Source organism: Tinamus guttatus, unplaced genomic scaffold (assembly GCF_059628265.1).
Source record: "Tinamus guttatus ecotype Peru unplaced genomic scaffold, ASM5962826v1 Tinamus_guttatus_pri_ptg000417l, whole genome shotgun sequence".
NCBI classification, from domain to species: Eukaryota; Metazoa; Chordata; class Aves; order Tinamiformes; family Tinamidae; genus Tinamus; species Tinamus guttatus.
The window spans coordinates 510,378-524,320 of NW_028288951.1; the positions used below are offsets into that span (position 1 = coordinate 510,378).

The 13,943-nt window shown below is 57.3% G+C and overlaps 1 protein-coding gene across 1 annotated transcript in view; it reads left to right on the forward strand.

Annotated features, from left to right (window-relative positions):
- Positions 1-13,533, forward strand: part of LOC148593318 (scavenger receptor cysteine-rich domain-containing protein SCART1-like) — a 30,450-nt gene extending 16,917 nt beyond the window's left edge. The window contains 8 exon segments of the mRNA XM_088531438.1: positions 387-522; positions 855-1,084; positions 1,498-1,583; positions 1,863-1,969; positions 3,054-3,117; positions 11,494-11,830; positions 13,117-13,183; positions 13,379-13,533. Coding sequence (XP_088387564.1) covers positions 387-522; positions 855-1,084; positions 1,498-1,583; positions 1,863-1,969; positions 3,054-3,117; positions 11,494-11,830; positions 13,117-13,183; positions 13,379-13,533 — 1,182 coding nt within the window.
- The last annotated feature ends 410 nt before the right edge of the window (positions 13,534-13,943 follow it).

The window sequence follows — 13,943 nt, forward strand, 5'->3', positions numbered from 1 at the left end:
ACTACGGGCAGAGCTCGTGTGAGGAAACATTCGACACCTCGTGGGCCTTCCCTTTCCTGGTGGCTACAATGCAGAGGCCAAGCAGAGAGATGGAGGCATTTTCCTGCCTCTGTCCTCTTTGAGAGCCCTGGGATCTTGTTGTCCACTGCCATGGTAGGAAATACTTGGAGGACGGTGAGGACCAAATGTGGAGAGGAGGCTGAGGACAACATCCACAGCAAGGGGCTCTCCTCCAGAGCTTTCCAAAGTCTTGCCCTACTGTAGCGCAACAGCAGGGAGGGCACAGAGCAGCCTGCCCTCGCTCACACAGTCCTCCCCTTTTCCATCAACACAACGCTTACACAGGGCCTTTCTGTCTTTTCTGTTTGCAGGGTGTCCTGCTCAAGGGTCTTGGCACCTTCTGCACAGTCCAGGAGCCAGTGAGCCTGGGTGAAGAAGGGGTGCTCATGGTTCGGAGACCCATCTTCAAGCTGGGCGAGCAGATGGTCTGTGTGCAGGAGTGCCCCGAAGTGACTCTCCCTGGTGAGACAGCAGGGACCACCCTCCGCTTCCCCTCTCCACTGTACCCGGGCTGGGAGTGCGCTCCCTGCACTATGCAGGGGCTGCCAGAAGCAGGCAATGGCCTCCACAGCTGGGGAACACAGAGAGCTCCCCCCGCGCAACCCCCCACACAGAGAGCTCTTTCTTGGGAAGGACCTTTGGTGCACTCTTCTGCTGCGAGTGTCGCAGCAAGTCGGGCTCTCTTGCCCTAAATGCCCCAACTCTTGGCTCCACGACACCCCCATGCCTTGATGGCCCAGCGATGCCAGCTGCGGCCCCTGTAGCACTGACATTGCAGACTCTCTTCCTTGCAGATGATATCTGGATTGAGACGCTTGACTACCACCGCTTGTCCCTGGCCACCTCCTTTCCGTGGCATGTCATAAAAGACTGCGTGAGAGAGACCATCCACTTGTTCAGATTGCACTTGGGCAAGAAGCAGGATGTGGCCTTTGCCTTCAGGGACATTGGTGTGCTGACCCAACAGGGAGACAGACTTTGCATGAGGTTTTATGCCAGCTGCATCAAAAAGCTGGAAAAAACGGCAAGCTTAATTGCAGCCCTTCGCAGTGTAAGTTGCTCTGCTTTCCAGGCCTACTTCCATTGCTTTGGGAAGCCTCAGTGGCTTCCCGCTCTGGGCGGGCTAAACAAACACCTTCTCCAAAGCTTGGTCCCACCAAATTCCCCACTCCCCAGGGGAGCGTCCCGCCCCACTTCCCTGCATCCTAGTCTCTACAGAATGACTCGCATGGATATTGGAGTCATTCCAGAGCCACTCTCAGGGCTCCCTCGTGCAGCATCTGATCGCCACATCAAGGGCCTTATGGGCACGGTCAGGGCTGAGGAGGCGGCTTTGGAGCGGCGGCTCCTCCTGCAGCACCCGCAGGGGCTGCTGCCTTTGCCAGCAGGCAGGAAGCTGCCTTGGAAACCTCCCAACGGGCCTGTGCTGCCTTGCAGGTCCCTTGGGCAAAGGATCCCAGCAAGGCAGCTGGGAGCATGACTCTTCCTGGGACCTGCTCTCGCCCTGTGCGCGTCTTCCCCAGGTGAGTGCGTTTCCTTTGCAGCCCTTGGCTGGCTGACAGGGGGCCCTCGCAGCTGCTGCTCAGCCGGGTGCACTGCCGGGGCTCAGTGCTCACAGGCACTTACGCCAAGTTCCCTGGCTTTGGGGGACACTGCCAACCTCCCCGGGGAAGTGTGCACGGAGGCAAAGCATCTGGTAAACGAGGAGTTCTCCTAGGGCAGGAAGCAGCATGAGTCCTGGAGCAAGAGGCCAGGGCAGACAGCCCCCTTGCTTCAAACCTGCCTCGTCCTCTGCTTTCCAGGTTTCGGCTCCTGGAGAAAGGCAGCCCAGAGGCCAAGGCTGTCTCCACCGCCTCCCGCTCTGGGAAAAATAAAGCCGAGGAGCTCAGGAGCACCAGCCCCACCAAAGGTAAGGCCAAAGCTGCCGCCTGCGGGGCACGTTGGCTCCCTGTGCCCCCACGCTGCCTCACAGCAGCCCCCTGGAAAGGGGCTGCTCAGCAGGCTCTGCTCAAGAGCTTCCTCCCTTCCTGCAGAGCAGCAGCCTGGCAAGCGCCTGCAGCAGCGCCAGGAGCTGTGTCTGCCCGCGCTGCCCAACGCAGGCACAGGCAGCAGGCGGCAAGGCCCGGCGAAGCAGCCTGCTGCCAGGTGAGAGCCTTGGTGGGAGGGAGGAGGATCTGTGCTCCAGAGCGGGCCCCTTTGACCATGCTGGGCCTAGGGCCTCCAAAAGGCCTCCCACACACACCCCACTTAAGGCTGTTCTCCTGCTGGAAGGCAAGCATGTACCACTTTGCATGGGAGCCTCCCATGGCCTTAACTTTCCCCCAGCGCCAGGACGTTTTGGGGAGCTAAAAGGAAATGCCTAGTGCAGGAGCGTTTGTCCAGGAAGGAGTCCCTCGAGATTGCAGGGAATCCCATCCTTTTCCTTGTGGGATCAAAAGCCCCGTACCCTCAACCTCTTGCCTCCCACGGTGTCTTCTCAGCAACTCTGTCAAACAAGCGGGGCATGTGGAGGACCCTCTGGTGCAGAAGGAGGGTAAAGTGGAGCACCGCCCGCATCCTCCGGCCGCTCCTCGGCCTGCTGCTGCCCGTGCTGCTCCCAGGGCTGCCGCACAGGTGTGTGATGGGAGGTCGTGGAAAGGGCCCTCAGCGCGGGCTCCCTACAACCCCCAGTGTCCTCTTTAGGATGTGTCCTGCAAGGATGCAAATTTGGCTCTGTTCTCCAACACAAAACGCCTGCAAAAATTCTTCTGGGGTTTTGTTAATCGCAGAAACGGTTCTTTTTGGCATTGAAGGCGTAGAGGACAGCTCAGTGCCTCTTTGGTCCCTGCTCAGTTAGGGCAGGAGAGAACAGTATTCCCGCTGTGTTGAAAAGGGGCAAAGAGCCCGTGAGGCTCAAGAGCAGGGGCAGAGAGACAGTGAAGAGCAAAACCCATCAACTCTCTCTCCCAACCGCACAAAAGTGTAATTGCGTTGCCTTCCTGTGCCCTCGCCAGGAAACAACCACCCTCCCATGCAGTGCGCTCCAAGGGCTGCCTGCATCTCCGTCTTCAAAGAGAGGCAAGGGCAAGCCGCACAGAGGGGATAGCAGGCTGTGGGGGGCAGAAAGGGCCCCACGTCAGGAAAAGCTATGGGATGCCGTGCAGGGCCCTCTGAGACAGGGGCATCTCCTGCCTGCCGGGCAGGCAAGGGAGCTTTGCAGGCAGCCAGGGCCCAGGAGGAGGATTGCTGCCTGCCTGGGGCAGCAGCCAAGTTGGCTGAGCCCTTCCGAGGAGGGAGATGGCTGCAGCCAGGGGAAATGGGCGAGGGGGTGGCAACCTGTGGATCTGTGCCTGGACTAGGTGCATCCCCTGTGAGTGGGCCAGTGCCATCTCCCCTGTTCACTCCTCCCTCCTGAACGTCCTCCTGAAGTTTGTTCTTCTTGCCCTTACAAAACAGACGCAAAGGGCGAAGAAGCTGGAACCCCTTGGCCAGCGGTCCTCCGCAGACAGAGGCATGCCAGCGGACAAGTGAGTGTGCAAGGCACGCGAGTTGCAAGCTGCGGCCTGGGATAATGGTGCACCTTGACCCTCCCCGTCCCTGGAGCACCTGAAATCCCTCTGCTGCGGGGCATGCAGCATCCCCTGATACCTACCGGGATAGACAACATCCCCTGAATTCTGCTGGGGAGGGTGTGGAGGAACTGCAGAGGGGAAAAGTGCCAGGGGTCCCCAGGGAGCAGGACAAGGACTTTGTTCCTCCTCCTGCAGATATCACCTACCGCAAGTAGAGCAGAACGCGAAGGTCACCACCGCGTACAAACTGCTTCGGGACCGCTGGAAGGAAAGGGTGGAGCAAAACCAGCAGGAGCAGAAGCAGGAGGAGGAAGGGGCTCGCCGGTAAGTAGCTCCCAAGGCAGGCGGGGTCCCTGCTCCTGCCAAGCCCTTTGTGCCAAGGCCCGGGGGAGAGAGGGTCTTTCGCTGCCCTCTACAGCAGGGCACACAAGTGCCCTTGGAGCTTGGCCTCACCTGTGCCGGGCCCAGCCATCCCTTGCACGGAAATGGGGTGGGGGCTGGGATGTGCCTTTGGATTTCCAGGAGGCACCTGTGTGTCATGACACACTCAGCATCTTTCTCCTCTACCCCTCAGTGCTTCGGTGATGCGCAGCCTCCAGAAGAAAGAGCAGCGGGGCCAAAAGCCGGACGGTTCCGGGAGAAAAGTCACTTTCTCCAAAAAATAAACTCCCTTTCCAAGTTCATGTGAGCCTTTTTTTGGTGCGGTGTGAAGCTTGCAAGAGTCACCAGGGCATCTTTGGAGGGGCAGGCAGGGGGCATAGGGCAGCAGGGAGAGCGTGGAGCCCCCATCCCGGGACACTCTCGCTCTGGGCCATGCCTGTCTTGACCAGAGAAAGGGAAGAAGAAAGGCCATTGGAAAGGCCCTCTAAGGCAGCCGTTTCTGAGATGACGCTGGGCGCTGCGACACTGCTTTCTGCACCCTGGGACCAGCCTTGAGCAAGGGCAGGCGGGCTCCTGCAGGGAGAGGACCTGCTTGCGAGGCAGAAGCTCTCTCCCATCAGTAGCCAAAAGCCAAGTGGGCGCCTGTGGGGCAGTCCTGCGCAGCCTGGCAACTCCTGCCTGTGGGCAGCTGGAATCTCAGCTGGACTCTGGGGAATCTCACACATAACCACTGGCCAGTTGAATTTCCAGCACTGCTCCCTCTTTGGGCGAAGCGGCCTCCAGCTCATTGCTCACATGCTGATGACTCCAGCTCACGTTCCCCCAGTTTGGCTACAAAGATGTTATGGAAAAACATGTTAAGGGCATTCCTTAATTCTAGGCATGCAGCGTGCACTGCTCTCCCCTTGTCCCCACAGCCAGTCATCCCACCAGAGAAGGCAATCAGGTTGGTGAGGCACAAATTGCCCTCGATGACTTCACGGGGGATCTTCCCACTGCCTTAATGTGTTCAGGAACTAGAACAGACCATTTCCCTGCTGCTTCTGCCACCCTCGTTGTGGACTGGGACATGCCAGGAAGGTGCTCTGCCTGTCCTGGTGCTCCGGGCAGCTCCCCAAGGCTGGCGCAGCTGTAGCTGAGGGATCTGCTGGTGCTCAGCCTCTTCTCTGCCATGGTGGGCGCAGGGACAAGAGCTCATCAGGCCGGGCTGGGAGAGCCCTCCTGGCTTTTCTTTTGGGCGGTGGAGCAGTGAGCAGCATCACAGCTCCCATCTCTGTCCCAGCTCCGTGCCCTCAGTATCCCTGCCCCACATCTGGAGTATTGTGTCCAGTTCTGGGCTCCACAGTACAAGAGGGATGTGGAGCTGCTGGAGAGAGGCCAGCGCAGGGCTACAAGGATGATTAGGGGCCTTGAACATCTCTCCTGTGGGAAGAGGCTGAGGGAGCTGGGCCTGTTCAGCCTGTAGAAGAGAAGGCTGAGAGGGGATCTAATCAGTGTATATAAGTACCTCAAGGGAGGGAGTGAGGAGGATGGTGCTGGTCTCTTTTCAGTGATGGCCACCGACAGAACTAGAGGTAATGGCCACAAACTGAAGCACCAAAAGTTCCACATGAACTTAAGGAAAATTTTTTTAACAGCGAGGGTGCCAGAGCACTGGAACAGGTTGCCCAGAGAGGTTGTGGAGTCTCCTTCTCTGGAGATCTTCAAACCTGCTTGGACACAGTCCTGTGCCACGTGCTTTAGGTGACCCTGTGTGTGCAGGGGGGTTGGACTAGATGATCTCTAGAGGTCCCTTCCAACCTGGAGCATTCTAGGATTCTATGATTCTATGATATGTGGCAGCATGGACCCACTGTGCAGTCACCACATAGGACAAGGCGCATTCTGGCTTGGGGGAATGTCCCCAGCACAGTCCCCAGGACAACCCTTGGTGCTCCATCCCTCCACAACCCTCCTGCTTTGGCACCTCCCCAGCACCCGCTGCCTGCCCAGCCGTGGTCGGGTCTCAGGCCGGGGGAGCACACTGACATCCTCCAGGATCTGCCGCAGTCTGTGATGGGAGAGAGGTTGGGGAGATCTGACCGTTCCCATCCATACAGGCCGTGGACACAAGACCTGGCCCAGAACCACAGACCCATCCATGTGTGTCCCCCCCGCTGCCTGTTCACCCCCCTTAGATAACACTGTTGTTTTCCTCTCGTGGGCCATGAGCAGCCCAGAACAGCCCCTTTCTGGCTCTCCCCACCTCTGCTGCCCTCTCCCCAGCCCGACCATCCGTGCAGCCCAGGCTGGCGTGGCCCCACAGCAGTGCCCAACAGAGGATGCTGCAGAGCTCTGGACACTCACAGCACAGCCCAAGCCACTGCGGGCAAAGCAGCTCCAGGGTGCAGGAATGTGTGATCAGCTGCCCCACCAGTCCCCAAGCTGACACCAGGCCCAGTGCTTGGCACAAGGACACAGAGGACAGTGACGCTCTGCTTCCCTTATCTTTTTTTTCCAGGGAACCAAGTCGTGAATGCTGAATCCAGCCCTCATGCTCTAACACATCACCCCATGAGCTCATTACCACGAGGCCTTGGAAATCCATGGAAAAGCAAAAGGTGTCTTTCATGCTAAAAGGCCTTGAGCAAATCCTCGGCTCCAACTTTAGAAAAAAAAAAAAAGACCCTCCTCCAAAGTGACCTTCCCTTTTATTGGAGAGAGGACAGCCCTGAATCACATATTTACAAGATATGACCAGCTCAGGTAGACTGTGGTGCATGATGCTGGGGAAGTGGGATGCATTCAAACACTACTATCAAGGAGACAATTTCAAAGGACAAAAATCTTTCCAAGATAAATTAGAAATCAGTTGTGCAGAGGAATGGGCAGCTGATTGCTGCTCAGCTAGTACCAGCTGAACTGTTTATTCAGTGCATGCTTGAGTTTCTTGTTCCTCAAGCAGCCCCTACCATTTTGACCCCAGCTCTGCTGCCCAGGAAGGTCTCGTAGTGCAGGGGTCTGCAGAGGGCAACGCAGTGGTCACCGGCCGTGACTGTGAGGAGAGAATGATCATCTGAAGGGAAGAAGGCAAACAGGAAGAGCTGGGTTGCACATCCTGAGCGGGAAATGGCCCTGGTGCTCCGGAGGGAACTGGCCATGGACTTGGGGATAATGGTGGAGACGGTGCCAAGGTCCAGGGCAGGGAGGTTGAGGAGGAAGAAGTACATGGGGGTGTGGAAGTGGTGGTCGCAAGTTATAACTGTGATGATGAGGCCACTGGCCTCATGGATTCACTCTTTTCCGCTTCTCCATCTCTCCTTCCCCTTCTGTCCTAATCACCTTTCCCCCTTCCAAATGTGCTCATGCAGCTCCTCATTGTGCATAAGGGCTAATAAAACCAAATCTCTGCCTTGTTTAGGGTTCTACTCTAATGGAGAACAAGAGCAGACTTTGAACACAAGGAAACCTGCCTCTAAAATCCCCTGTGCTGTGCTGTGGTCAGGGTGTTTCTGTGGCTCCTCATGGACCTCTCTTTTTCCAGACCAACCCCATGCATCCAAGGCTGAAGGAGAACGCATGTTTTGTTTGCCCATCCCATTTCGCCTTAGTGAAAGCAAAGCCAAGTGCAAACTTGGTCCCTTATAACGTTAGCAGTTGTTCCACTTGGTGCCATGACAGAGGGTTACTAATCCAAACCTTTGACCTCTGTGCAGGTGCACGCCACTTTCCCACTTGGCAACGGCCAAATGAATCCCTGTGTTGCAAGAGAAAAATGCCAAATGCTCCGCTCATGTTGCTGGCACTAGCACTCGCCCATGACAAAGGCTGGAACAGCTGCCGTTATGTCTCTGCTAAACCAGGGTGTGTTTTGACTAATACCGAGTGACGCTTAACAGAGTGGCCTTAAGCACCAACTAAAGACACCTGCTCCGCTCCCTCGTACGCTTCCTAAAAAAATAAATATAACAATAAAAATAAAAGAAATAGCAACACTTTTTGATAGAAAGCTACTGTTTTAATTTCCTATATGGTTGACTGGAGTCTATTCGGTTCTCATGCATTTAGTAAATTGATTCATCCAACCTGGATTGAATGAACCTAAGGAAAATGAATGGCACGAAGGATTCAGTTCTGGCAACCGCAGAAATTTTAGTCTGAGCTGATGGGAAAACAATATTTTAGCAGAGAGCTATTCTACTATTTTGTTGAGGCATAAAACCAAATCCCTCCCTGACAGTGCATGTAAAAGTTTCATTAGACCTCTTCCTCTTGATCTTTGAGTGACTCTTCCTCTTGATCTTTGAGTGATCTGACCTTAGAAACAGCATTGACTCCCTAACATTTATGTTCATATCAGACAAGGGACCCTTGAGGGTTTTTTGGACTGGGAACTTGGAAGGGAGAGCAGAGAAAGATTTCAATATTTGTACAGAGTTTACAGAAATAAAGTCCTCCTTATAAGTATAGGTATATGGCAAAGCCAAATGAAGAACATGAAATAAAGCATTTTATTTGAAGGCCTGATATAGCTTATGAGAGCCTAAGATGGGACTCCTCAGCTTGAAAATTTTCCCACTTTGAAGATAAAAAACATCCTATGAATTCCCCCTCTAAATGGCAAGTAGAATACATCTCTGGCTGTCTTTGAACAGCATTAAGAAGCAAAAAAAAAATAGCATAAATTTTGCCTTTATTTATTTTGGCACATTGCCTGTTCGCTGACATTGTATATATGCTGCTGTAGAGTGGATTTGTTTCAGCTTAGACTTTAGGAGTGGAGAAGCAAATTCTTTATGTTGGTTACCCCAAATAACAAGAGTGGATCATGCCCATGCAGGTTGCCTCTGAGCCCAAGGAGCAGGAGAAAACACCGTCTTCCCTCGAGAACACGCCGGAGGCAGAAGCAGCTATGTACTAACCCTTGTGTGCCAGCCCAGCTGCTCTAATCTCAATGGCCATCCGGCATCATGTTCTTGGGGCGGGCCCTGCACCTCCTGCCCGTGCAGCGGAGCGAAGAGCCAGAGCAGCAGCCCTGAGCACTGGTCACTGCAGAGCTGACACCGCAAGGCCCAGCCCCGGCTGCAGCCAGGCCACAGCCACGGCCAGCGGGAGCTGCTCCTAGGGCAGCAGCGACAGGGGCAGCGGGGCAGATAACCCTCCCCGAGTGCCCCTCCAGAGACCCCTGCAGCAACAGGCAGCCCATGGGGCAGCAGGACACCAGGCCGGGAAGTCGCGGGATGGGTTATCAGGGATTGCCCTTTGGGGATGGGAGCGGCTGCGCTTGGGCTGAAGCCGAAACCTACAGCTAAGGACGTGGGGATTAGAGGTCCCTGCTTGGAGGCCCCCACCTCAAGTGGCACCTTCATTCCGCAGAATAAACCTCTTTTTTAGCTGGGAAAGAGATTCACTGTTTAATTTGGGAAAGAAGCAGAGACCTGAGTTGAGGAGAAAGAATGAGGAGGCACCAGGCACATTTCTGTGCAGAAAGGTGTTAACTGCGTCATTCCTCCCACCGTCTCCCACCAGCCGTGGCAGCGGCCTAATTTCTGTCTGGATTGTGGCAGCTGTGTCATTCCTTGCACAATCCATGTGGCAGTGGCCTTATTTCTGTTGGAAAAGCGGCACCTACTACAATCCTCTGCCTCCGTGCAAGATACACTGGTTCAAGGAGCCTTCGAAGACAGCCCGGAGCCTTGGCCGGGTGTTCTCTTAAGCACTCGCTGCAGTAGAGAAGACGTGCTCTCCAAACACATGGGAAACTCCTGGTGCCACCCCTGCCCCCACCTGCATCTTGCAGCTTTGGTACGCACAGGGCAGAGGACAAACAGTCCCCTGGACCTTGTCACTTGCTAGGACCCCCATGATGCAATCCTCTTGCTTCCAGGAGAAGGCCTGACCTTCCAGGGACCCATGCGGAGGGCTCTGTGTGCTGTGGGCTTCCCCTTTGTGACCACTAAGCTCCTGAAATGGGGGTGCCCTTGGTCACCACCACGCCATGGTCCTGGCCCCCACCATGGCAACACGCAGGCCTTTGTGATGGAGATGACATCATGTCCCCAAGGCCATTGTGACGGGATGGTGCCCATGGCGAACGTATTTATGCTTGGGCAGAGTCCTCGCCCTGGCCCACTCTGGATGCGTACTCTGAGCAGAACAGCTCCTTCCCGAGGGAGCAGCACTTCTCTGAGTCCAGAGTAGCCCGTCTCCAGGTGTAGAACCAGGAGATGGAGAAGGAGCGGCAGGCGAACGCTTGCTGGCAGCCTGTGGAAGGCCTTTCTGATGCACAGGAAGGTGGCAGTGAGGTGAGTGGTGGCTCTAGCTGGAGAGGCGGGCAGCAGGGATGGGAGCCACACGAGAGAGCATGAGGATGGTGGGGAAGAGGAGTCGGGGCAAACCAGCCCGGCAGGACCTTCTCTCAGGTCAGGGTACTCGCTGCTGGACTCTCCACACAAAGCACAGTGAGCAGGACCATCCAAGGTGCTAAAGGAGCCTGCGAGCCTTGCCCTGATGTTCAGAGAGCATCTGTGGGGCCAGCATAGCTGGCCTGGTTCAGCTGTGAACGTCCCTTTGACGTGGGGATGAGGCTTTCTGTGCCTCAGGTGACACTTGTATCAGCGCAACCACCTCCATCGTGTTTCTCCTTGTCCGCGCAGGGAGCCGAGCAGGATCCGCGTGCTGCACTGCATCACGGCGAGACCCTGGCTTCGTCCCACACAAGGGACAGCTTGCATTTGCTCCCTGCCCCACCGAGCTCACAAGACTTGGAAAACATCATCACACAGGTACAGGACTGCACCGCGACGGTGGCCAAGCCTCTGCGTGACTGTGCAGCTGCTGAGGAGCAGGCAGGAAGCACTGGGGGAAAGAGGAGGGCTCTGGCCCCACAGCCCAACTGCCTGCTCTGTGCAGGGACTGCAAGGAGCTGCCTCAGGGTCCTCTGGGAATGGCCTTTGCCCATCTCTTGCCCCATGCTCACAACCCCCTCCCCACCCTGCCTGTAGGAGCAGGGCAGCATCTTCCTAGGTGGGAGAGCGCTGCTGTTGTTCAGGCCCCAGAAGGGCAGGGAATTTACGGGAGGGGAGGGTGCAGAGTGGAAGGAAGGATGGCACTCACTTTCCTCATTACGATCCTTGGAAAAAACACAGGGTTTGGACACGAAGGCGCACAGCCAGGACTCCGTGGGAGCCAAGACTTCAGTGTCCCCAGAGCCTGTGATGTGGCCTCCACGAGGCCAAGCGTCTGCTGCTGAGACTCCCCAAAGGGAACCCTGCACTGTGACAGAGGATGCCCTTCACGGGGAGGACATGGAGAAGAGCCTTTCAGTGGAGGCTTGCCTCAGCAGCCGCTACTTCACAGAGGTGCCACCAAGCTCGGCACAAGCCAGCACTGCCGGCACTGAGAGTGCAATGGTGCCGTGGGAGACCCCATTCAGCATCATCTGCAACCTCCAAGGCCAAGCGCTGCGTGTGCGCCCTGACAGCACTGCGCAGTATCTGTCTGTGCTCTCTTCCCCGGGCAGTGCCTATGGGCCGGTGACTCTACACTGGCAGCCTTCCTGGCAGGCCTTACAACAGCAGCCTCCCAGAATCATCTGCTGCCTTCGAGGCACGCCGCAGCGTCTGCACAGCGACAACGCCGCGCAGTATCTGGCCGTGCTCTCCATCAAAACGGAGCCACTGGAGGAGCTCGCGAGGACTTTCCTGGCATGCACCGGACAGAGCTTGGGGCAGCTGCGAGAAAGCTTCCTCGAAAGGACGGAGCAAGGGCCAAAGGAGAGTGACGGCCAGGAATTGGAGGTCAAGGGGAAACGATTCACCCTCACAGCATCAGGATGCCTCAGTGTTCGACCCAAGGAGGTGAGTGCAAGGCATGGGCCGGGGCAGGTGGAAACTCTTCTTGTGTTCAGGTCTGCTACCATGCCCCGCAGCAACACAGCGATTGGGCAGGGGTTCACAGGGCTGTGCGGGGCATTTTCTGGTGGAAAAATCAGCTCCTTTCACCAATCCCCCTGTCTCCCTTCAGCTCCGTGCCAGAAACTCCTTCTATAACCTGTGGCAACCGGAGGTGACGCGAGTGGAGCTCCTCAAGGATGCCAGGTCCAAGTGGGAGGTGCTGGAGGGGCTCTACACCCATGCACCCAAGACGGAGACTGAGATGGCAGCCAGGAAGAGAGTGCAGGGAGCATGGCACAAGGAGCAGGAGGAGTGCAGTGAGGAGGACGAGGAGGATGACGAAGAGAGTTTCCAATGGGAAGAAATGGAGAGGAACACCACGGTGTGCACGAGTTGGGTCACTCCAAGCCTCAGGAGCGTGTTGGGTGGCAGAGCAATATGCCTCAGGCAGCTGCCTGCCTGCAAAAGCTTTAATGAAGGAGACGATGTGAGGGAGGCAGACACCGACATGCAGAGATCGCCTTCCACCCCAGAACTGCTGCAGGAAGTCGAGGCAGGAGCAACTCTTTTGGCTGCAGACCTGGTGCACGTGGGGGACAGTGTGCCTCTTGTCCCATCACACACCACCGCAACAAAGGCAGACACAGAAAACGGTGATCTCTCTCCATACATTGCGACACACCAGGAGCCAGAGGATTCTGCCCTGGCTAAGGGCCCTTGTGCTCACAGAAACACCTCGCCTCTCGAACCAGCAATGCCCAAAGACATTGCGTCAGGGAGCTCTGCCTTGCCTGCAGGACCTCCTCCACAGGTGAGCAAGAAACTTGGCATCAGCAACACCCACCACCAAAGGGAGCTGCCCTGCGAGCAATGCTGAGGTGTTGCAGGGCGGCTCTGGAGAGGTCCCCCTGCCCGTGGTCGGCAGCTGGCACCCCCAGCCCTTCAGCCCCTGGCCCGTGTGCCATGGGAAGGACGCCTGCTGCTTTGTGCTTGCAGGCACGGCTGCCGTGCCCTGCTCGCCCTGCCCTGAGTGCAGCCCTGGGGCATGGATGTGGAATCAGGAGGGAAGGGGCAGCCCCAGCAGCAGTCCCCAAGCACAAGCACCCCCCAGCCTCCTCGGGACACACACAGGGCAGCCTCCAGTGCCCTCTGTGTGGCATGGCCCCTGCCACAGCCCTGCTGCTGCAGCAGCGCCCTGAGCACTGCCAGCTCATAGCACCCGCCTCTGGGGCTTTGCTCTGCCCATGCAGGTGTCCTCTGGACCCAGGGAGCAGAAGACACCATCTTCCCTCGAGAACGCGCCAGAGGCAGAGGCAGGTATGTACTAACTGCAGAGCCACTGTGGGCACGGCGAGCCTGTCCCGACACAGCGGTCGGTGCTGAGGCCGGCAGCAGGATGCCCTCGGGGACCGGCTGAGCCCCGGCCAGGAGCCCTTGGGAAGCCCTTGGTGGTGGGGGACAGGCACCTGGCGCTGGCCCAGACCCTGACCCACGGCTCTGCTTCCCCCACAGGCACCAGCGCCCTCCCGCGCGCTGCAGCTCCCGCGAGACGGCCCTCGCGCCTCCGGGCAGCGCTGCGAGCTCTGCGCAGAGCTTTCTGCTGCTGCTGCGTGTCGGTGCAGCGAGAGGAGGAGCGCAGCGACGCCACTGCCAGGCAGCTCCGCTGACATGGGGGATGGAGGCCACCAAGGAGCCACCGCCACAGATGCTCCATCCTGGCTGCTCCAGCAACGTTGGTGCATCGTGTTCCGCACCACACATCCTCCATCAATAAAACACTTGCGTGCCCTTAAGACTGTGTTTGTGGGAGGAGAACAACCTGTTTTTAATTGCAGTCCCGCTGCTCTCATTTCAATGGTCATCCTGGGCCATGTCCTTGGGGCGGGCCCTGCACCTCCTGCCCGTGCAGTGCCAGAAGGGAAGAGCCAGAGCAGCAGCCCTGAGCACTGGTCACTGCAGAGCTGACACCGCAAGGCCCAGCCCCGGCTGCAGCCAGGACACAGCCACGGCCAGCGGGAGCCGCTCCTAGTGCAGCAGCGACAGGGGCAGCGGGGCAGATAACCCTCCCCGAGCGCCC